The 21463-nt window shown below is 42.1% G+C and overlaps 2 protein-coding genes across 31 annotated transcripts in view; both read left to right on the forward strand.

Annotated features, from left to right (window-relative positions):
* The window catches only part of LOC125985658 (protocadherin alpha-C2), a 150099-nt gene extending 142083 nt beyond the window's left edge, over nucleotides 1-8016 (forward strand). For 28 of the 29 annotated variants that reach the window (XM_068652241.1, XM_068652224.1, XM_068652243.1 and 25 more), the window contains 2 exons: nucleotides 620-705; nucleotides 5151-8016. In XM_068652241.1, the coding sequence (XP_068508342.1) occupies nucleotides 620-705; nucleotides 5151-5452 (388 nt within the window). In that variant the 3' untranslated portion in view covers nucleotides 5453-8016. The remainder of the gene's footprint in view (nucleotides 1-619; nucleotides 706-5150) is intronic. The other variant, XM_068652244.1, reaches the window with a different exon arrangement.
* A 5598-nt stretch (nucleotides 8017-13614) lies between these two features.
* LOC125988574 (protocadherin gamma-C5) overlaps nucleotides 13615-21463 on the forward strand; it is a 239431-nt gene continuing 231582 nt past the window's right edge. Inside the window, exon 1 of one of the 2 annotated variants that reach the window (XM_068650693.1) lies at nucleotides 13615-16088. In XM_068650693.1, coding sequence (XP_068506794.1) covers nucleotides 13707-16088 — 2382 coding nt within the window. In that variant the 5' untranslated portion in view covers nucleotides 13615-13706. Of the gene's footprint in view, nucleotides 16089-18299; nucleotides 20831-21463 lie in introns of those variants that run through there. The other variant, XM_068650691.1, reaches the window with a different exon arrangement.

Consider the following 21463-nt stretch of genomic DNA (forward strand, 5'->3'; position numbering starts at 1 on the left):
AATCCCATGCATTACGTTATATTTAGAATATTAAATCATAATTTCCCTGTGCTGATTTAGATTTGAAATCGTTCATTTAGATTTGACAGTAATAAAGTGTTCTAGTTTAGTAGATTTTCTGGTTGTCAGTGTTGAGATCATGTTAATGAGATAATCAATGAGTTAGTTATAGGTGACTTTGAAAAGGTTTAGTGTGGTGCTGGTCTAGCGACTGTAAGTAGCACTTGCATGTATTATAATTAAGGAGACCAGATCCGTGGGCGCAGTAACTTTTTAAATAGTTCCCAACGATTAAAAACATAATTAGTTAGACAACCCAATTTTAGCACAGTTTTAAAAGTCATCTACAAGTGAATGCTGTAAAATGCCTCTCTTTCGCGTTCGGCTTTCATCAAGGGGATGGTGACAAAATCCAAAATAACGTGTTAATTTGCATGAGCTATGTGTAACATTCCATAATCCACTAAATAATGTGTGAATTTTGGAGTGATTCAGAAATCTCAGTCTGAAAGATGCACCCAATGTTTTTGTTTTTGATGAAGAATTCAGTGAATGTTCATTGACTTTATTATATAATTTGTGTAGTGATGTATTGAACATGTTTATTTGTGTGTTCTAGCTCAGTACATATGGAGGAGTCCTCTGTGATGCAAGGAGCCCAAGGTGTTCTGGTTCAGAACTGGCCCACAGCATCAAGCGCTGCTGGTGAGAATCACTCGGCCCATTTTCACCTAATCAACCTTTGCAGAGGCTACGGTCGAGTTCATGAATGGAAATCCTAATCTTGTGAAATCCTAAATGGAAGCATGGTCAAATATAGCATTATTGCGGGGGAAATCTTCAGTTTGTCTGCCAATTTTTAGAACGCAATGCTTATTGCTAATACGCTTCAACAGTCATGATGTAAAGGCAAACTTTTGTGCTTACATCCCTGTGACCTGGTGTGCTGTGGAAGAGGCAATTGGTTGGGGAATGACGCTGCCCACGCCCTAACTACCGGTCCTTCCTATGCACACATATGCCGATTTTTCTGCAGCATGGTTGCACTTCAACGCATGAAGGAAGAGAAACAGATAGTGACTTGGTTTTGAACAGAAGCAGCAAATCAGACTATTGCAATGTCAATAAGGTATAGCCGCACAAACGAGAATTGCATATAAAAATTGTACGTTTTATACCTACACCATTTTGGAATGACTCATCGTGCACACGTTCACCTTGATTTGCCTTTAAATCGTTTTTAGTTTTTTTAATCATTGCTATCTCGAAAGCCAGCTTCGAGTTAAATACGCTTACGATTGGATGAACAAAACGTTCAGGCTGAGTATGGCAGAAGATTTAAAGAGCAGACCTTGCTTGGCCTTGCTTGAGGGAGAAAAAAAATGTGATATGGTATGCAGAAAGAACACTCTCAAATGTATCGCAGGTAGGAGAGGGAATGACATATTGATTGAAAGTGGCCTGCCACATCAGCATGATTCATAGGTGCTGCTATTTATAACTAAGCTGTCTTGTTTGTCAGGCAAGCAGCAACCCTCAGGTGGAGACCAGCCATACACTTGAATCAATATGTGTGATGACACGAAGACCAACAAAACCTTAAATCGTAGTATTTTATCACGTTTAGATTTACTTCTTGATATTCATTAGTGCATTAGTGTTGTGTGTGTGCTTTAGTGTATGTTGTATGCGTGTGGGGGCTTGAGAGGGTTTGGGCTGCCTACGTCGTATGCTGCGCCTGTGTGACAGATGGGAGCATGGTCCACGCCCAGCTTAACAGATCCACGTAAATAGAATCAGTGTTGTGCTGACTCTCTCTATCTCGTTCTGTAACAAGGGCATGTAGGGATTCAGAAAGATGTGCACAACCCTCGGTAGGAGAAACAAGTCGAGGCCCGGTGGTGAGACCAAGACAGTGAGAAAATGAACATATTCATGCAAAATGTGGTGATTTGACAAGCTGACTGAAATGAGATGGTGAATGCAGCGACTCTTGCTGTGTCAGTGAAGGACAGACGGTGAAAGAAAGCAGGGGTGAGCGAGCGCTTGCAGCATTATTCTCTATCAGCCGCTGTCACCGTGAGTCCTACCAGTGTCCCGCTGCTTTACCGGAGGATGTTGTTGCCATGGCAACCATTCATGGGCCCCAATTATCGATGAGAAGGGAGAGGGAGCTGTCAGATGGAGGGAGGTGTGAACATATGGTGTTGGCCCAAGCATGCTGAAAGAGGGTGGAAGGACAAAGGGAGGTGAAATGCGTTTGCAGAGAGAACGGGAAGAATGGGCATGTTGCAGCGGGAAAGTACTGCAGGTATGAAGTGGAAAGGGAGGAAAATAGCAGGAAAATGACCTACATTCACAAGGGAGCAAATACACTGCAGACCTGGATGAATGCTCGATGCTTTTTCTATCATCCGTCACGCACTCACGTCTAATCTACACCATAACAATATAAGAAAATTAATTTTGTTAAAAGAAAATATTAAATGCAGGGAGATGGTATCCAGAAATACGACCGGTAAAGTTGAACACATTTCATTGTGGGAGGCTGGTTGCCCTCATGTGTTCACATTTGGAAAATATTCTCCCATTGAAACTTGTGGAAACTGTTGCCGTCATAAAACCTGTACAAGAACCGCCTGATGTGATATGTTGACATATTACAAGTGTAAAAATAAAATAATAACCATGAAGCACTCACACAGTTTACAGCAATTTCATCTTTTCTCAAACTGCTCCATCTTGTAAGGGTATAACGGTTGGCACAAAATGACAGATATTTGTGTGCGTCATGTATCTCTGTGGTCCGAACGCTGAAGTGTTGTGCAACTTTAGAGGCTTAATATTTTTCTAAAAAATGTTTGTCATGTTCCAAATTGTCACGCCCGTGCCAGGGAAGCTCGGCCGGCGGCTTTCTTCAGCTACACCCCTTCTTCACCGTAATGTCTGTCACCTGCTTCCTCTTGTTACCTTGTGTATTTAAGCTCTGCCCGTGTGTTTCTCCCTGTCGGTGTCTACTGTTGTCATCTGTCCTTGTCCGCGCCCAGTGGTCCTGTCCCGTCGTCTAGTTTTCCCCCGGTCTTGTCTGGAGGCTCAAGGTCAGAATTTTATCCGCGTCCAAGTGGACTTCTGTCTCTCTGTTTGCTGGCCGTAAGTCTCTGTCCCGTATGTGTCTTCGTTTCCCCACCTGACTCCCTTCCAACTCCCTTTCCCTTCAATAAACCCTGGTTCAAGCTGCATTTGGTTGCCCTGCTCCACTCATATCTTAACACAAATGGTTTAACCTTAAGGGTGTTTTTTTTGGTTGTATATTAAAAGGTTAAAATTAGGTCAAAAAGGTCGTATAAGTTGTGTCTGGCTGTACCTGTATGCTGTTTCTGATGACAGACATGAAGGGTGACAGAACTAAATCACCATGCTTAACACGTGTGAAAGCCAGCCTGGCACACACGGTTGACATGATGTAAGCAGCATCATTGTTTTGTTTGCTCAGGCACCATTTTGAAACAGGGTGTGGCCCCCCGTGTACTCTACATTCTGTCACATAGTCACAAGCCATTGCAGTTAAGCAATACAAAAATGGATTGATGAAGTGACCTTCTTTCCTCGTGATTCATGTTTCATATCTGCTCATCAAAATCCCGCTTCGTCATTATTCTCCTTCTTCATCCTCACTTTATGTAACACTGCGCTGTTCTTCTGTCCAGCAGTCTGACAAAGAAAAAATATTAAGTAGACTTGGCCAAATAGAGCTTGGCTGATTTAAGCAGCTGTAAAAATCTTGGGTGGCAGTGGATGTCGCAGGCAGTCATTTTTTGTGCAGAGGGAAAGAGTAATGAGGTGGCTATCCTCATCTGCAATGTGCACATCATGAAGTGATGCAAGGCGTTAACGCCACTCAATCACACTGACAATCAACAATGATGGCATAGATTAAGACTTTTATCTGTGCAACTATTGTGTTTTCACGGTAGACTGCATGAAAGGTCAGAACAGCTGCATGATGGGAAAGGATGGGTAGGAGAGATTGGAGGGCGGCAAAGAGAGAGTTTTGCTCTGCAGCAGTTATCAAAGCTGCAAAGGCTGGGTCAGGATTAGTTTTGAATGAGGCGAGTCTGATGTCACCGCACGGAACATAATCCGTTCCGGGACGCTGGTCGACCTCCGATTGATTTGGATTTTGTAGTGTTTTTCTTCCCTTGGACAATGAGGACAATAATCATTAAGTCTCAACTTGTTCTCATCGTCAAGTTGCTAAACCGAGTTGAAGCGTAACCTGTAAAACAGTTTGGTGGCTTTTTTTTTTTATTTGGTCTTTTGTTGTCAGTGTCTGTCTTACATTTAGGGTACGTAAATAGTCATTTATCACCTTGTGTGGCCCAAATAAAGATTTTTTTAACTGCAGAGTTTGACCTTTATAAACTAGTGCTTCTGCCTCCTCAATTGTGTGCTTTGAATAGTGACTTTGCGTGCCTCTGACAGATTAGGATTGTTTGTCCAGTGGGACATGTCATGTTAAGAACAGATTTAGATTCAGAATCATTTGCCCAGTAAGCAGACCTGACTTTTGAGTGAGCGCAAGTGTGATATTCAACCAAGAATATCAAGACAAAAAGAAATGCATTCGAGTCGTCATGCACTTTAATATTGAAGACAGAGGGCTTGATATTTGTAGACAGTGCAGATGAGTGCAAGTGTAATAGGTTCAGACCATCACGAAATACCACATCACAAGGGCTAACAACACGGGGGTAGATTTGGCAGAAAAGAGGAGGGTCTCCTTCTCCAACACAAAAAACATGTATGATCCGGGTGGAAGGAGGTCTCCAAGTGGTCACTTCACAGATTTGTCAACTCCCTATGATCCAACTTTGTATCAAGCGCCTGTGGAGGTCTGCTTGCAGTTCATTAAATATGTACTTTGCGCCCCTTGACCTGCCACAGGCCTCAAACTAATCAGTGTTTCCCTTTATGGCATGTTAAGGACTATCAGGGGTGCATTTAAAGTGAAAAAAATCGCATTTAGTAAAACAGACATTTCCACTGAGTGACGTTGAATATGATGAAGGCACCAGTTTCAAATCACAATTTTTCCGCATGAGTCAAAGGAATAGCAAACAATGACATTTGTTCTTTTTTTCTCATTTCAGATGCTGAAGGGGGAGAGGTCTCACCCCCAATGGGTGCCGGAGTCGACAGTAACAGCTGGCACTTTCGTTACGGCCCCGGGGGTCCCGGTGCACCCCCGCAGCACCTGAAGCCCGGCGAGGTTCCCCCAGAAGCGTTCATCATCCCTGGCTCCCCCGCCATCATATCCATCAGGCAGAACCAGGGAGATGACGACAAGAGCGACTTCATCACCTTTGGAAAGAAGGAGGAGGCCAAGAAGAAGAAAAAGAAGAAGAAGGACAAGAAGGACAAAAAGGATAAGGGAAAAGATGATGACGAGTAAAGAAGCGAGAGGTGAAAATTGGCAAAGAAAAAAGAAGGGTGTTGCTAAAACAGAGGTACCAACCAAAGTCCACTGGGTTTATTTGTAACCTGGCCTTTACCTTCAGTTCCTTACTGAGGTAAATTTTCTTGCCTTGACAAAAAATAAAACGATTGATTTTCACCCATGCCCCCATGTGCCTATACACCCCGACTTAACTATACTGTTGTTAGCAAAAACGCAACATCAGTCCTAATTGTTTAACCCATTGGGCATGTTGGCACCTCTGTATTACCCCCTCCCCAACAATGATGAATCATGCTCTGTGAGAGTGGACAAATAACTTTGTGCCAGCCAAGGAAAAGAAGTCAGATGTATACAATCTGGGGCTGGACAAACACATGTAACACACACGCATATATCCACGCAACCTGTAAATAGCACTGGGGAGAGTCACCGAAACAAAGGCCAACAGTCTGCTGCAGAGTGCTTACTACCAACAGTGTTTCCTGTGATCTCAAACAATCCACATACTTACATGCATGCTCACACAGTCCAACATGCTAACACAAACTTTGCGATGTGGACACCGACAGCACTCAAAAAAAAGTTTAAAAAAGACCGAGAGGGAGAAAATAATGTGCTGAAAATTCGACACAGCAAGCTTTCTGTCACCGATGGGGTATCAACTCTCAGGATGGAAGGAGCATCCTTTTGCTATCACTCTGCATTTGCTTCCTGCTTTGAACGGACCAAGAGAGCTACTGCTCCAGCCGGAAACTCAAGTCAAAGAGCACCGGCAAGTTGGGGAGATGCGAAGATCCCTCACTCTCCTGAGGATCACCAAGGAGGAAGAGTCCGTCTATCAGTTGGTGGACTCTGAAGAAAATGAGCAGAATATTATTCGTAGAATCTTGAGATTTTGATAACGCCCCTTCTTATGTCCCCATGCTGCAGCAAAAGCTGAAAGCTTTCTGCTTTGAATGTTTGGTAGCAAGCAGTCCTTACCTTTTCCACCTGCTTGTGCTCCCCCATGCTACCACAAACTATGTCCCCCCCCCCCCCCCCCCTAACCCCACTGACTGCCTCTTCGAGTCAAGATGAAGTAAACCTACTTTCCTTAATTCTCTGAAGAGATTCACAGTACATGTTTTTGCCATTTTATGTAGAGACCCGCGCCCCCACCACCACCCTCCTCAGATTCTTGCATGTCTACACCCTCAGACGATGCCCCACACCCCCTGCTCAGGACCCTTCCTGTGAAAACGGCCTGCTCTGAACATTGTGGTGTGCTGAGAACAGCATGGAGTAATGTGGATGTGGCCCATCAGGGGGTGGAGTGGAGCGGGGAGGGCCCTACACCGTGAACTCTTGTCTCGAAAAGTGCAAAACGGTTCAGTGCTTTTAACATGTGAATACTACACGATGATGTTCACTTCGCTGCTGTTGTGAGACGGGATCGGGTGGGATTGAGATAAATCACAGGGGCACAGGACCGGACAGGAAGCGAGGACCCGGGTGCCTTGGGCTGGCCCTCCCCCCCTCAAGTTTGCAAGATTGATTGATTGTTTATGATCATGGAGTCGCATACTATCTTTTACGTACGCTGTAAATGTAGCGTTTGATTGATTGTCTCTACACTAGTAATTGAACCGGCTAAAAATACAAAATGGCATCTGAAATATAACAGCTAAATCCCACCAGTCCTCTGATGGGGCAATAATTACGAGGCTGAAACCTGCCTCCATGCTTCTGTTGGTCCCCCTCCCCTGCCTGTAACTCGTTACCACCTTCCCCCAAGGTTTTGCAGCTCAGTATGATGTCACTCCATTAAGTGGCTGCTGCATGTACTGCTCTAAGGAAACACATACTATATAGAGAAATATATATATAAATAGATAGCAACAATTTTATTTTTTTTGTATTATCATTTTTTCTCTTCATTATTCACACGGGATCTATTTGTATGTACTTCTCTTGTCTATGCCACACATCAATGTATTACAATTGTCACGCTCTACCGATGTGTTATGGCATCCACTAAACCTCTTTCAATATTTGTAATGCTATAGTGTGAAATATACGTTTTAATGCATTTTCCCCAAATTTTGAGTTATGCTTTTGAAAACAAGCAAAGAAAAAAGACAAAAAAAAATTCTGTCCGGCTTTGACATGAACTAACACTGTAATATTGTAAGTGAAATATGTATGATCCTATGATGAGTTACCACTTCCCTATCATTCTTGCAAAAAATATACAAAAAAAAAAAAACAGTGGGGAAAAAGTATATGTACCTGTAGTGTATGCTTGTATTTAGTGAGCTTTCATGCTGTCATTTTTTCCCAGTGTATGGTGGTGAACTTTGGTGGCAATGTGCAGTCCAAGTGAGGACCAGCCAAGATCTGTTTTAACCCCCCTTCCCCACCCCCTTTTTCCCCTTTTGGGTACACCTGCCATTGTGACCGTGAAATAGTGAATTTCATTTACCTTCATTCCCTTTCTGCCTTTTATTTGACCTAAATGGAAACAGTGGTAATGTGTTTTGTTTTTAATTCACAAATAAAGTTTTCTTTCTTAAAAATCATGTTGAAGTCATTGCCTTTGGGAAGATGAGACACTGCCCTGTTATTTAAACATGCAGTGGAAAAGAAGAGTACACACAGTGCCATTGAAAACACACACACACAATAAATGGCATGCCCAAAATCTCAATTAATTAAATATTCCAATTGAAATCTATTTTATAGTATGATTTGAGAGCAAAATGAAAACAAGTCATTAACACACTGATCCAGATCAAAATGCAAGTAGAATGTAATCTGTCATTCTCTTCCAGTCAAACGTGCACGCTAACAATTTTACACTAATAGAGCTGAAGTTTGTGATTATTTTGATTTCTACATCAAAACAAGAACGCGTGTTTTTTAAGTTATTTCAAAAAAGGTGATTTCAAACTGACGGGACATTTTTTTACCCCAAATCGTCTTCAGTGAGGTTAATTACTTTATCGTATAAAAACAATATCAATTTGAACTATAAAAGAGTAAAATCAATTCAAGCTAACGCAGACATTTCCTGCAGAGGTGAGAGCTGCAGCCCAATGGAATTGTCTGCTGCATTTATCCTTTGTCTAATGCGGGGGTCGGCAACCCGCGGCTCCAGAGCCGCATGCGGCTCTTTAACCCCCCACCCCTAGCGGCTCCTTGGAGCTTTTGCAAAAATGCGTGAAAATGGAAAAATATGTTTTTTGTTGCTGTTGGTGTTTTGTTTTGTTTTTTTAAATATGGTTTTTAGATGTTAATCATGACATAAACTTTCTTATGCTGTAAAAATGTATGTAGTTGTAAATGTATTAAAATGCCGAATTCCAGAATGGCATCAAATAGCCAAATTGCGTCATAGCCTGCGACACAGCACAGGCGAGTTGTTAACGAACAGGGGTGTCAGAGAGTGATGTGCCATGGATTCAAAAGTCAAACAGAGAAAGATTGCTGATGAAAACGGAGGGTTTAAGAAAGACCGGACTGAACCATCTGCTTTCATTGCCAATGCCGAAGGATTGCCTGCATGTTTGATTGGCAATGAGAAGTTGTCAAATCACAAGAAGAAGAATTTGGAGCGACATTTTCAGCTAAAGCATGCTAAATTTGCTGCCGATCACCCAGTTGGAACTGAAAGGAAAGGTGCAATTGCAGTGTTGGTGGAGAAATTTGAGGACCGAGAAAAAGGTTTCAAGAAGTGGATTGCATCTCCAAACTCTACTACTGCTGCAAGTTTTGTTGCAGCCCGGGAGTTAATAAAGTTCGGAAAACCATTTGCCGATGGTGAGTACATGAAGGATTCATTCATTAAACAATCATGAACAATCTTAAATTGGCAGATTACCCCAAACTTGAAATTGCAAGTCTTAACTGTGATTTTTTTTTTTGGTGCCTATTTTTGGACTTCAAAAACAAAACCGAGATCATTCAGAAAATTAAAGGCATGCCCCTCGCCGCAAAAATAGCGAAGGAAAGGGTAATTAAAACGGCAAACAATATCAGCAAATCAAGGCCATCAATTCGGCTCCCCCTTTTCTCAATGGCCTGTGACGAGTCGTGTGACGTGACCGATGTCGAACAGACGCCTCTGCTTTGCAGCAATGCAGGTACGTGAACTCTAATGGGCCGCAACAAAACACAAGACATTAATATTGTAATGGAAGTTCGGCTAAACTTGAAGTAGCAATAGGCCTATTGTACATCAGTAGTCACGCGGTGCGTAATTCTCTCCGGGATGCGCTGCAGGGAAAATAAACATTTCATCGTGAATGTTCATTTTGTATTTGTAGCCTCCTTAATTACTTTAATAGTAGACATGCATGCAGCTTATGTATTGACAGTCTATGTTGCCTTATAAAAGACTTAGATTTATGCGGCTCCAGACAGGCATGCTTTTTTTTTTTTTTTTTTGGGCCAACATGGCTCTTTGAACATTTTGGGTTGCCGACCCCTGGTCTAATGCCATGGGCACACATGGTCCCAACATTCCCTTGGGAATGGAAGCTTCCACATGTACAAGAGCAAATTACACACAATGGCTAAATAGATTTATTGGATCCCAGAAGATATCTGCTGCAAATGAAATGCAAATATATGCCTTGCTGCCCTAAATAAGGCATAATCAATCCTGTTACTCTGAATGCCACCTGAATTGTATTTCAGAATTTATGGCAGAACATCATTTATTTTTAAATTTTGAATAATCAGTCACGACTGGGATTAAAATGGTTAAAATATTAAAAGAAGACAAATTATACATAAATGACAGTTGTCTTGATGAATTTTTTAGACAGATGGATAAATGGATGTATTCAAGTTTGCAATATGAGAGGAAAGATGCTCAAAATGTCTGTAATAAGTCATCTCTTCTGTTTTCATTGTAAGCCACTACGTTCCACTGTGTCAATGTGTAAATCATCTTGACACATTCGTCTGCCTAGGCTTTTGAATTAGGCTGAAGAAACTTGAAACATTTTAAACAACACAATAAGGATGAAAGAATGTTGACTTGCTTATTTTACCGTGGTATGTAAGAGGCACAATATCAAACAAAATGTCAACTGGGCAGATGATGTGTTGTTGCTTTGTGGGAGTGGTAATCACACTTAAACATACACACAGCAGCCCCCACAGTAACAATTAAATAAGCGGCACATCTAGTGATCCAAGTAACAATAACCAATGCTCAAAATGTCTGTAATAAGTCATCTCTTCTGTTTTCATTGTAAGCCACTACGTTCCACTGTGTCAATGTGTAAATCATCTTGACACATTCGTCTGCCTATGTTTTTTTTTACATGACTACACAGCTTCCACAAAGCATTTTGCTAAGAGCAACATCAGACAAGTAATGAGTAACTGGAAAATGCGCCCTTGTCTTTCTAGATGTGGCCAATTTAACTGATCAACAAACAAACAAATAAACAGGGAAACTGTTGACAGATAATTATCCTGTGGTGTTTATAATTTGTAATGAATTTGAAAGTATATGTTTTGGCATATATATATATATATATATATATATATATATATATATATATATATATATATTTATTTATTTATTTATTTATTTAGGTCTTCCAAAGTATAATATATAAACCACATACAATAGAAGGAAGGTGTGATTTAAGATAAGTCCATCTGTTTAACCTTTTGTACATAAGTGGAGGGTGACATCATCTGCAGTGACTCACAGAAACATTATCCAGCTGCTGTGGAAGACAAAGGGGATAAGCATTGAACAGCAAGGATGAAGATGATGAGATGAATTAGATCTGTTGGCTTGTTGGAGAAGACCTCACAATTGTCTTTTCCTACCAGGTCCACATTTAGTCTCCACATTTAGCTATTCTGTGCATGCATAAAACATATTGATATGCATGAACAGAATGCGTTGTGTCAGTATTTCATTTCCTTTTAATCAGCTTTGACACAATGATTCATTAGGGGGACCGGTCATTAAATGCAAAAGGCATGCTCACAATTGTGAAATAATTGATTTCAAGCAATCACCATTTAACTGGAAATAGGTGACCTAAATCTACTCTCTGCACACTGCATGCCAATGTTGATACAAAGGTGGCTGCCATTCAAAAACGGCTTTGTATGTCATTAATTATACAAGGCACCCATTGATTGATTGCCATATAGAATTATACTGTATTGCATTACTTTTTTGACTGTGCCTTGTTGAAATGAGTGATGTGCTAGAACGGTTGTACTAAAATGCACGAGTAGGACATTTTATCACAGACTGATCTATAGGATAGATTTCACATAGATTTTCTGAAACTATCGACCACCTTATGCACAAGCGAGCTGGTGACAGGAAACAAGTAACATGAAGCTGCAAGTCCCATTTGAAGGGGTCGTGAGTAGAAGGCGCCATCTCCTGGGCAAAATATCACAGCACATCTAAGCAACATGATTGGAAACTGAGAAAGGGAACATAAGAGGCCAAAGAGAAAATTTTCATCTGAATTACCCCCAAAAATAGATGAGGTGGGGGAGCAACATATCGATCACAGTTTTATCAAATATAATAGATTCTGAGGATGTATGCCCAGGGAGTGATTTTCTGAAGCACACAGGTCTGGAGTGACTCAGAGCTCCTCCTCCTCTGGAAGACTGCACACTGTGCACAGCTCATATTCAGTGGGAACAGCAGCGCCTCAAATGGGCATCGCGTGGTACTGCTGGACTGGACACAGAAACCTTTAGCGTGTGGCCCACAAGTGAAGGACTCATGGGTAGTCGAACCCAATCTATACAATTACAAAGTATTAATAAATACCTGAAAATAAATAATACTGTATTTTGTTATAAAATGTTTCTACAGTTAATAATGTGTTTTTCATTTGCTGCTTTGCAAATTATGCTGATTGTGAATGAAACAAAACAGCATAGCTCTGTTACAAAATATTTTATGAAGCTAAGAATTTTCTTTTCTTTTCTTCCCTTACTTTGAACAGATGTGCAAATGTGCAGTAAACTACTGCAATCACAGTGGGACTATGTGACGAAATGTTGAACTATCCTTTAAATAGAGAACAGAACCTCATCAGATGAACCATGTGAGAGTGTTGAATTTTATTCTGCTGAATGAATTTAAAATATATATATATATATATATATATATATATATATATATATATATATATATTGCCCTTTTGGGAGCTTAAGATCAGGGGATGCTTTGAGAATAATTGTCAATTTATTTGTCTATGTGAAGCCCTTTGAGACTGCTTGTGATTTAGGGCTATACAAATAAACTTGACTTGACTTGACTACTCAGTGAACAATTGTGTTCTTTACCTGGAGCATCTTTACAGGAGTTAGCTACTTTTAGGCTGACAGACCAAGGTATCTCACCTCTAAATAGCCAAACATGCAAACCTTGAGTCCAAAATGATTAACCGTGGTGCAGAAATACATTTTTGGTAAACACGTCTGCCAGGTGTCTGCATCTCATTATGCACCTCACTGGCTGAACATTAAACACTTGGTCTATCTGGATCCAAGGCTGTGTGACTCTAGTGTGTGTGCATTCTTGTACATACTGAATGTATTTTTTTTCTCTGTCCTTAATATTTGTTTTTGTTGATTGTCAAAGTGACTGTTTTGGTATTACATATGTTTGTGTTGATATTTGCTAAAATCTAATCTGTTTTTTTTCCAATAAAGATGAAAATAGAAGACTCCACACAATTTTGCAGTGGAATATTACAGCAATGTTTTACAATCTTTTTATAATCTAACTGTGAAAGCTTTTAAAAGGCAAATTTAAAAATTTATTTATTTGTTTATTTATTTATTTGTCCTCGTTAATATAAAACATGGCACGAAAAAGCCTTCTACCATTTGCAACACACACAAATTACTGTTGCTGTATATTATGTTCATCGCCCTCGTTGCGGCTATTAATTGCAACTATACGGAACGTTATAGGCTATACTAAATATTTTAAAAAGACTGATGATGATGATGGTAGATATGATCAATTCCAGGATGCAGATGTAAAGAGCGAAAAACGACTCGTGGTGCCGCTGTGAGCTCACACAAACAGCACTTCCACGTCTTTGCTTTCCACCCGTTCCAAAAATCATTTAATTCCACCGCCTTTCGTGTCGACGAAGTCAAATGTAGGATCCCTGTCTAATTTCGATTTCTGACGCAATTTTCTTGTGTATTGTGTTTTGCAGACCTGGGTGTCTGTTGTTTTTTTTGCGCAACAATGGCGAACAAAGGAATTTCAGTGCTGTGCCCGATTGTCTGCATTTTTGCTTTTATTTGGATGCTGCCCCGCGTTGAAGGAGATCTCAGCTATTCTCTTGCAGAGGAGATGGAGCGCTTGTCTGCTTTTGGAAATATCGCCAAAGATCTCGGAGTGGACTTGAGGACATTATCATCACGCAAAGCTCGGATTGATTTCGAGGATACTCGAAGGCGTTATTGTGATTTGAATCTCAGCAATGGAGATTTGATAATAGCGGAGAGAATTGACAGAGAAATCCTTTGTGACAAGAAGCCCTCATGCGTTGTAAAAGTGGATCTGGTCTTGGAAAATCCTCTTGAGCTGCATCGCGTGAGTCTCCATATTCAAGATGTAAATGATAACTCGCCGCACTTCAAAAAGAATTTAATTGAAATGGAAATAAGTGAGTCGGCAGAAAAGGGCAGTCGTTTTTCAATTGAAGAGGCCCATGATGCAGATATTGGCCAAAATGATATCAAAATGTATAATTTACAAAAGAATTCTTATTTTATTCTTTCAGTTGACAACAACAAAGTCGAGCTTGTTCTAGAAAATAAGCTCGACCGAGAAAAGCAAAGTGGGATGAATTTGCTTCTCACAGCTTTAGATGGCGGCTCTCCTCGGAGATCAGGCACAGTAGCCATACACGTCACCGTGCTGGACGCTAATGATAACGCCCCAGTGTTCAGCAAAGCCGTCTATAAAGCCAGTCTGCCTGAAAACTCACCTTCAGATACAACTGTAATTAAAGTTAGTGCTACTGACGCAGATGAGGGAGTAAATGGCGCTGTGACTTATGATTTTGGACACGTATCTGGTAATAATATTAATGTATTTTTTATTGATCCCACGACAGGTGAAATTAAAGTCACAGGTGTGACTGATTTTGAAGAGAAAGCCTCATATGAAATGAGAGTAGAAGCTAAAGATGGTTTAGGGCTGACGTCATACGCTAAAGTTCTAATAGACATCACTGATGTAAATGACAACGCTCCTGTAATTAATTTAAAGTCACTGACCAATCCAGTAGCAGAGAATGTGCCCCCTGGCTCAGAGGTGGGCATCATTAACGTGCAGGACAGAGACTCTGAGAAGAATGGACTGGTGCGTTGTGCCATTCAACAAAATGTCCCATTTAAGCTAGTTCCTTCTATTAAAAACTATTATTCTCTGGTGACTACCGAAGAACTTGACCGTGAACTAGTGTCAGACTACAACATTACAATCAGCATCACTGACGAGGGCTCTCCTCCTCTGTCCTCCTCCAAAAGCGTCCACTTGTCCGTGGGAGACATCAACGACAACCCACCCGTATTTGAGGAACAGTCCTACAGTGCATATGTGAGTGAAAATAACAAAGCTGGTTCCACTTTATGCTCTGTCAGTGCTCAAGACCCTGACTGGAGACAGAACGGCACTGTCATTTATTCTCTCTTACCTGCTGAGGTGAACGGCTCCCCGGTGTCCTCCTATGTGTCTGTCAACGGAGACACGGGGGCAATCCATGCTGTCAGGTCGTTCGATTATGAACACCTGAGGAGTTTTCAAGTCCAGGTCATGGCCAGAGACAATGGCTCTCCTCCGCTGAGCAGCAACGTGAGCGTCAGCGTGTTCATCTGGGACGTGAATGACAACTCTCCTCAGATCCTGTACCCCGCCCCGGAGGGCATCTCCTTCATGACCGAGCTGGTCCCCAAAGCTACACACGGAGGCTCTATTGTGTCCAAAGTGATCGCGGTGGACGCCGACTCAGGCCAGAACGCTTGGCTGTCCTATCACATCCTGAAGTCCACAGAAGCGGGACTTTTCACTATTGGTCTCCACAGCGGCGAGATCAGGACTCAGCGGGACATTTCCGAGTCTGACAGCATGAAGCAGAACCTGATTGTGGCCGTGAAAGATAACGGACAGCCCCCTCTCTCGGCAACCTGCTCCATGTATTTACTTATTTCGGATAACCTGGCCGAGGTGCCAGAGCTGAAAGACATTTCTTACGAGGAGAAGAACTCCAAGCTGACCTCCTATCTGATCATTGCGCTGGTGTCCGTGTCCACCTTCTTCCTGACCTTCATCATGGTGGTTCTGGCTGTGAGGTTTTGTCGCAGGAAAAAGCCCAGACTGTTATTTGATGGAGCAGTTGCCATTCCCAGCGCGTATCTGCCTCCTAATTACGCAGATGTGGACGGCACGGGAACTTTACGCAGCACCTACAACTATGACGCCTACTTGACGACAGGCTCCAGAACCAGTGACTTTAAGTTTGTGTCTTCTTACAACGATAACACGCTGCCTGCTGACCAGACTCTGAAGAAAAGTCCAAGTGACTTTGCTGATCCTTTTGAAGGTCTCGAGGAAATAGAGGTCAGACTCTTTTGTTCTCTTTGACATCATAAAAACATCTACTTCCATTAACTCAATAATACAAATTCATTTAGTCTTTCTGTGTTCATTCCCCTTTTTCTTTCTCATTTGGTTCTCAACTTTCGTATTTAATCTCCTGGTGTGCAAAAGAAATGTCAATATTATGTCTAAAACAATGGTGCAGACTCATTCCCCCCCACCCCCCACACATTATTTTTCTTTGACAAATACATAGTGTTGCCCCTATCAACAAGGATAGTTTCTTACACATTTGTATTACATACTCAGTGCACGTTCACTGTCTTCTGCGTTACGATACTCTTGTATAGTACCCATACCACTGTAGTTCAAGGGTGTCCGTCTGCAATTAATTTATTAAAAGAGCAGCTCAGTCATTTAAGATGACTTGTAATCATTTTGTTTTGAAAGGCAAATGCATGTAAACCGCCCCTCTGCAGAGTTGTTCTACGCCAATAAGGCAAGATTGTCATGCCCGTGACAGAGCACGCTCGGCCGTCAACTTCCCTCAGCCACACCCCTTCGTTATCGTCATGTTTGTCACCTGATCTCTCTTGTTATCTGATGTATTTAAACCCTGCCCGTGTGTTCCTCCTTGTTGGTGTCTACTGCTGTGTTCCGTCCCTGTCCGTGCCCAGTGTTCCTGTCGTCTGGTTTTCCCCTGATCTGTCTGGCGTTTCATGGTCAGAATTTTAACCTTGTCCAAGTGGACTTCTGTCGATCGGTCTGTCTGTTTGCTGGCCGTGAGTCTCTATCCTGTCCGTGTCTTCGGTTCCCCACCTCCCTCCCTTCCAAGTCCCTTTCCCTTCGATAAATTCTGATTCAAGCTGCATTTGGTCACCCTGGCTCAACTCATTCCTGACAAAGAGTAATTATGTATAACGTGGACTTTTTTTTTTTAATGTTTTCTGCAAAAAGAAACCCCAAATATGAGACACAAAGCAAAATGAGCATTTAACTAATTTACTTAACATGTTCCTTTCCAGGCGGCTCGGTGGCGCACTGGGTAGCACGTCCGCCTCACAGTTAGGAGGGTGCGGGTTCGATTCCACCTCCGGCCCTCCCTGTGTGGAGTTTGCATGTTCTCCCCGGGCCCGCGTGGGTTTTCTCCGGGCACTCCGGTTTCCTCCCACATTCCAAAAACATGCTTGGTAGGCCGATTGAAGACTCCAAATTGTCCCTAGGTGTGAGTGTGAGTGCGATTGGTTGTCTGTCTCTGTGTGCCCTGCGATTGGCTGGCAACCAGTTCAGGGTGTCCCCCGCCTACTGCCCGATGACGGCTGGGATAGGCTCCAGCACGCCCGCGACCCCCGTGGGGACTAAGCGGTTCAGAAAATGGATGGATGGGGAGATGTTCCTTTCCTCCTCAGTTTGTACCCTGATATTGTCTGATGTTGTCACGTTTATTTCGTCTATTCTTAGCATTTCCTATTTTATTCCTTACGTGTTACTATGTTTTCTTCTCTCTGTGTTGTGAATTCAGAAATAAAATAAGCTAATTTGCCCCCATTTTTACAGTTAAATTTATACTTTTTTTTTCCAATTCCGATCTATGAAATGCACTTTGCATGTGTTCAAAGCTACGAGTGAGCCCCTGTGCTGCCACATTAATGCACTCGACCGTAACTCAAGCGTTGGCTACCTGTCCATGGTGCTGAAAATCCCGGTTACAACTGACTGAACGGTACTTCAATTTTGTTCTCAGACATGCAAAAGAATCAAGATAGTTGATCCACAATTCAGTTTTATTTCATTCCATTTTTGAACAACTCTATAGATAAATTACTCACCCTTTATATTTTGCCAGTATAGCACACATCGGGAGATATGATATACAAAATATTGTATTAGTCCTTGAAAATACTGTCGTGATTTTCAAACCTGAAGGCTACATAAGCTTGAATAAGGAGATGCTAGGAAATTAAGTTGTTTCCCCTGTTACATTTGTCATTGACTAATGCACAGGGCACAACTGTTTTAAATGCATGTTTATTAACGTGTGTGGGGTACTTTGCAATGTTTTTTTTTTATATATACTGAGGGGTGGTGATATACAGCGGTTCAGATAATGGATGGATGGGTAGATGAATGGAGGGATGGATGGATGCATTTAGTGCTGTTGATAATAATGGACTCTAGGTGTCGCTGTTGGCTTGGACAACGCAAACCCGGACCCAGCCCGTCTCTTACTGCACAGATTCTGGTCGCTTTGTCTTTCTGCGGATGATTGGAACCTCGTGAATATTTTTGTGTAGACCAGCTTCAAAGTGGGAATTTTGTGGAGCATCGGACTGTTTTATTTGAACAGGAGATTGAACACGTATTGGATTATTTCTGTAGACATGGGAGTCAAGGAATTCTCTTTTCACCGTCTGATGTATGTTTTTGTCGTCCTTGCTCAAATGCGCCTCGTCGACGGAGATCTGAGCTATTCTGTTCCAGAAGAGATGAAACGCTCGTCTGTTGTTGGAAATATAGCAAAAGATCTGAGCGTGGATCCAAGGACGCTTTCTACACGAAGTGCCCGTGTTAATGTTGCCGGGACACGTAAGCAGTACTGTGAGATTAATTTGAGCACCGGAGACTTGATCACATCGGAGAGAATAGATAGAGAAAGCCTTTGCGGGAAAAAACCATCTTGCACTATTAAAATGGATTTGGTGTTAGAAAATCCTCTTGAGCTTCATCGCATTAATATTCATATTCAAGATATAAATGACAACTCGCCAAAATTCAAAAATAATTTGATTGAAATGGAAATAAGGGAGTCGGCAGAAAAAGGCAGTCGTTTTTCCATCGAGAAGGCTCATGATGCAGATATAAAAGAAAATGATGTGCAAAGATACATTCTGCAAAGAAATGAAAACTTTATTCTTTCTGTTGATAACAGCAGAGTTGAACTCGTTCTTGAAAAAAAACTTGACCGAGAAAAGCAAAATGAGATGAATTTGCTTCTCACAGCTTTAGATGGCGGCTCGCCTCAGAAATCAGGCACAGTAGTCATACATGTCACCGTGCTGGACGCTAATGATAACGCCCCGTTGTTCAGCCAAGGCGTTTATAAAGCCAGCCTGCCTGAAAACTCTCCTCCAGATACAATGGTAGTTAAAGTTAGTGCAACTGATGTTGATGAAGGAGTGAATGGGGAAGTGACATATGACTTTGGCCATGCAGCTGATGATGAGCTGATTGTCTTTTCTATTGAACCGTTAACAGGTATAATTAGAATAACTGGTTTAGTTGATTTTGAGGAGGAAATTTCATTTGAACTTAGTGTACAAGCTAAAGATGGTTTGGGACTGACCTCCTATGCCAAAGTCTTAATAGATATTACTGATGTAAATGACAATGCTCCTGTGATCAATTTAATGTCACTAACCAGTCCAGTACCAGAGAACGTGCCCCCTGGCACAGAGGTGGGCATCATTAATGTGCAGGACAGAGACTCTGAAAAAAATGGAATTGTCCACTGCTCCATTCAACAAAATGTCCCTTTCAAGTTAGTTCCTTCGATCAAAAACTATTATTCTCTGGTGACCACTGGACTTCTGGACCGTGAACTAGTGTCAGACTACAACATTACAATTGGCGCCACTGACGAGGGCTCTCCTACTCTGTCCTCGTCAAAAAGTGTCCACTTGTCCGTGGGAGACATCAACGACAACCCGCCCGTGTTTGAAGAACAATCCTATAGCGCATACGTGAGTGAAAATAACAAAGCTGGCTCCACTTTATGCTCTGTCAGTGCTCAAGACCCTGACTGGAGACAGAATGGCACCGTCATTTATTCCCTCTTACCTGCTGAGGTGAACAGCTCCCCGGTGTCCTCCTACGTGTCTGTTAACGGAGACACAGGGGCGATCCATGCCGTCAGGTCTTTCGATTACGAACATCTGAGGAGTTTTCAAGTACACGTGATGGCCAGGGACAATGGTTCTCCTCCGCTGAGCAGCAACGTAAGCGTCAGCGTGTTCATCTGGGACGTGAATGACAACTCTCCTCAGATCCTGTACCCGGCCCCGGAGGGCAACTCCTTCATGACCGAGCTGGTCCCCAAAGCTGCACACGGAGGCTCTGTGGTGTCCAAAGTGATCGCAGTGGATGCTGATTCGGGACAGAACGCCTGGCTGTCCTATCACATCCTCAAGTCCACAGATGCGGGACTTTTTACCATCGGTCTCCACAGCGGAGAGATCCGGACCCAGCGGGACATTTTGGAGTCCGACAGCGTGAAACAGAATTTGATTGTGGCCGTCAAAGATAACGGACAGCCCCCTCTCTCAGCCACCTGCTCAATGTATTTGCTTATTTCGGACAACCTGGCCGAGGTGCCGGAGCTGAAGGACATTTCTTATGACGACAAGAACTCCAAGCTGACCTCTTATCTGATCATTGCGCTGGTTTCCGTGTCCACCTTCTTCCTGACCTTCATCATGGTGGTCCTGGCTGTAAGGTTTTGTCGCAGGAGAAAGCCCAGACTGTTGTTTGATGGAGCAGTTGCCATCCCCAGCGCGTATCTGCCTCCTAATTACGCAGATGTGGACGGTACGGGAACTTTACGCAGCACCTACAACTATGATGCCTACTTGACAACAGGCTCCAGAACCAGTGACTTTAAGTTTGTCTCTTCTTACAACGACAACACACTGCCTGCTGACCAGACACTGAAGAAAAGCCCTAGTGATTTTGCTGATCCTTTTGAAGATATTGTTGCGACTGAAGAGGTAGGTGTCCTTTTCACAATTAAGGAACACATTGGGTCAATGATTCATATTCAGTTTGCTTTTCTTACTTTATACTACACTTTGTTTTTTCCTTCTCATTGGATGGGCAACTTTCATATTTGTTAGTGTGGTTCATAAAGACAACTCATGGCAATTTTAAAATGTTCAACTTTCAGACACTTTGTCCAAGGGCTGAAATAAATGTGATACAAATACAGTGTGCTCACGCTGTGTCAAAGACCCACAGCAGCACTGAACACGTTCAATGTTAGCAGCATCGAAATCCAGGGTACATTACTGCTGCGCAACAAGTAGTGACAATCACTGGAAGGCAATTTACGCGATAGTTAGATGCCGTGACGTAACGTTAGCACGACGGTAAATGATCAAATACGTACAGAACAGTAATCAACACAAAATATTTATGTCCAGCATCAACCTAAAAGCCTTTCTAACGCATACAAAATCGATATCGTAAAAAATAGACATATTTGTTACACTAAATACCTGACTGTTACAAATGTGCAATGTCCAAACAAGGGAATTAGTCTTATTTTCCTTTAATCTATCTTCTTTCTTCGTTTTCTCTTTCCAACTTGACACCGCCGTGTGTTACTGTTTAAATGATTTCTG

The sequence above is a fragment of the Syngnathus scovelli genome, chromosome 1 (genome assembly GCF_024217435.2).
Source record: "Syngnathus scovelli strain Florida chromosome 1, RoL_Ssco_1.2, whole genome shotgun sequence".
NCBI lineage: Eukaryota > Metazoa > Chordata > Actinopteri > Syngnathiformes > Syngnathidae > Syngnathus > Syngnathus scovelli.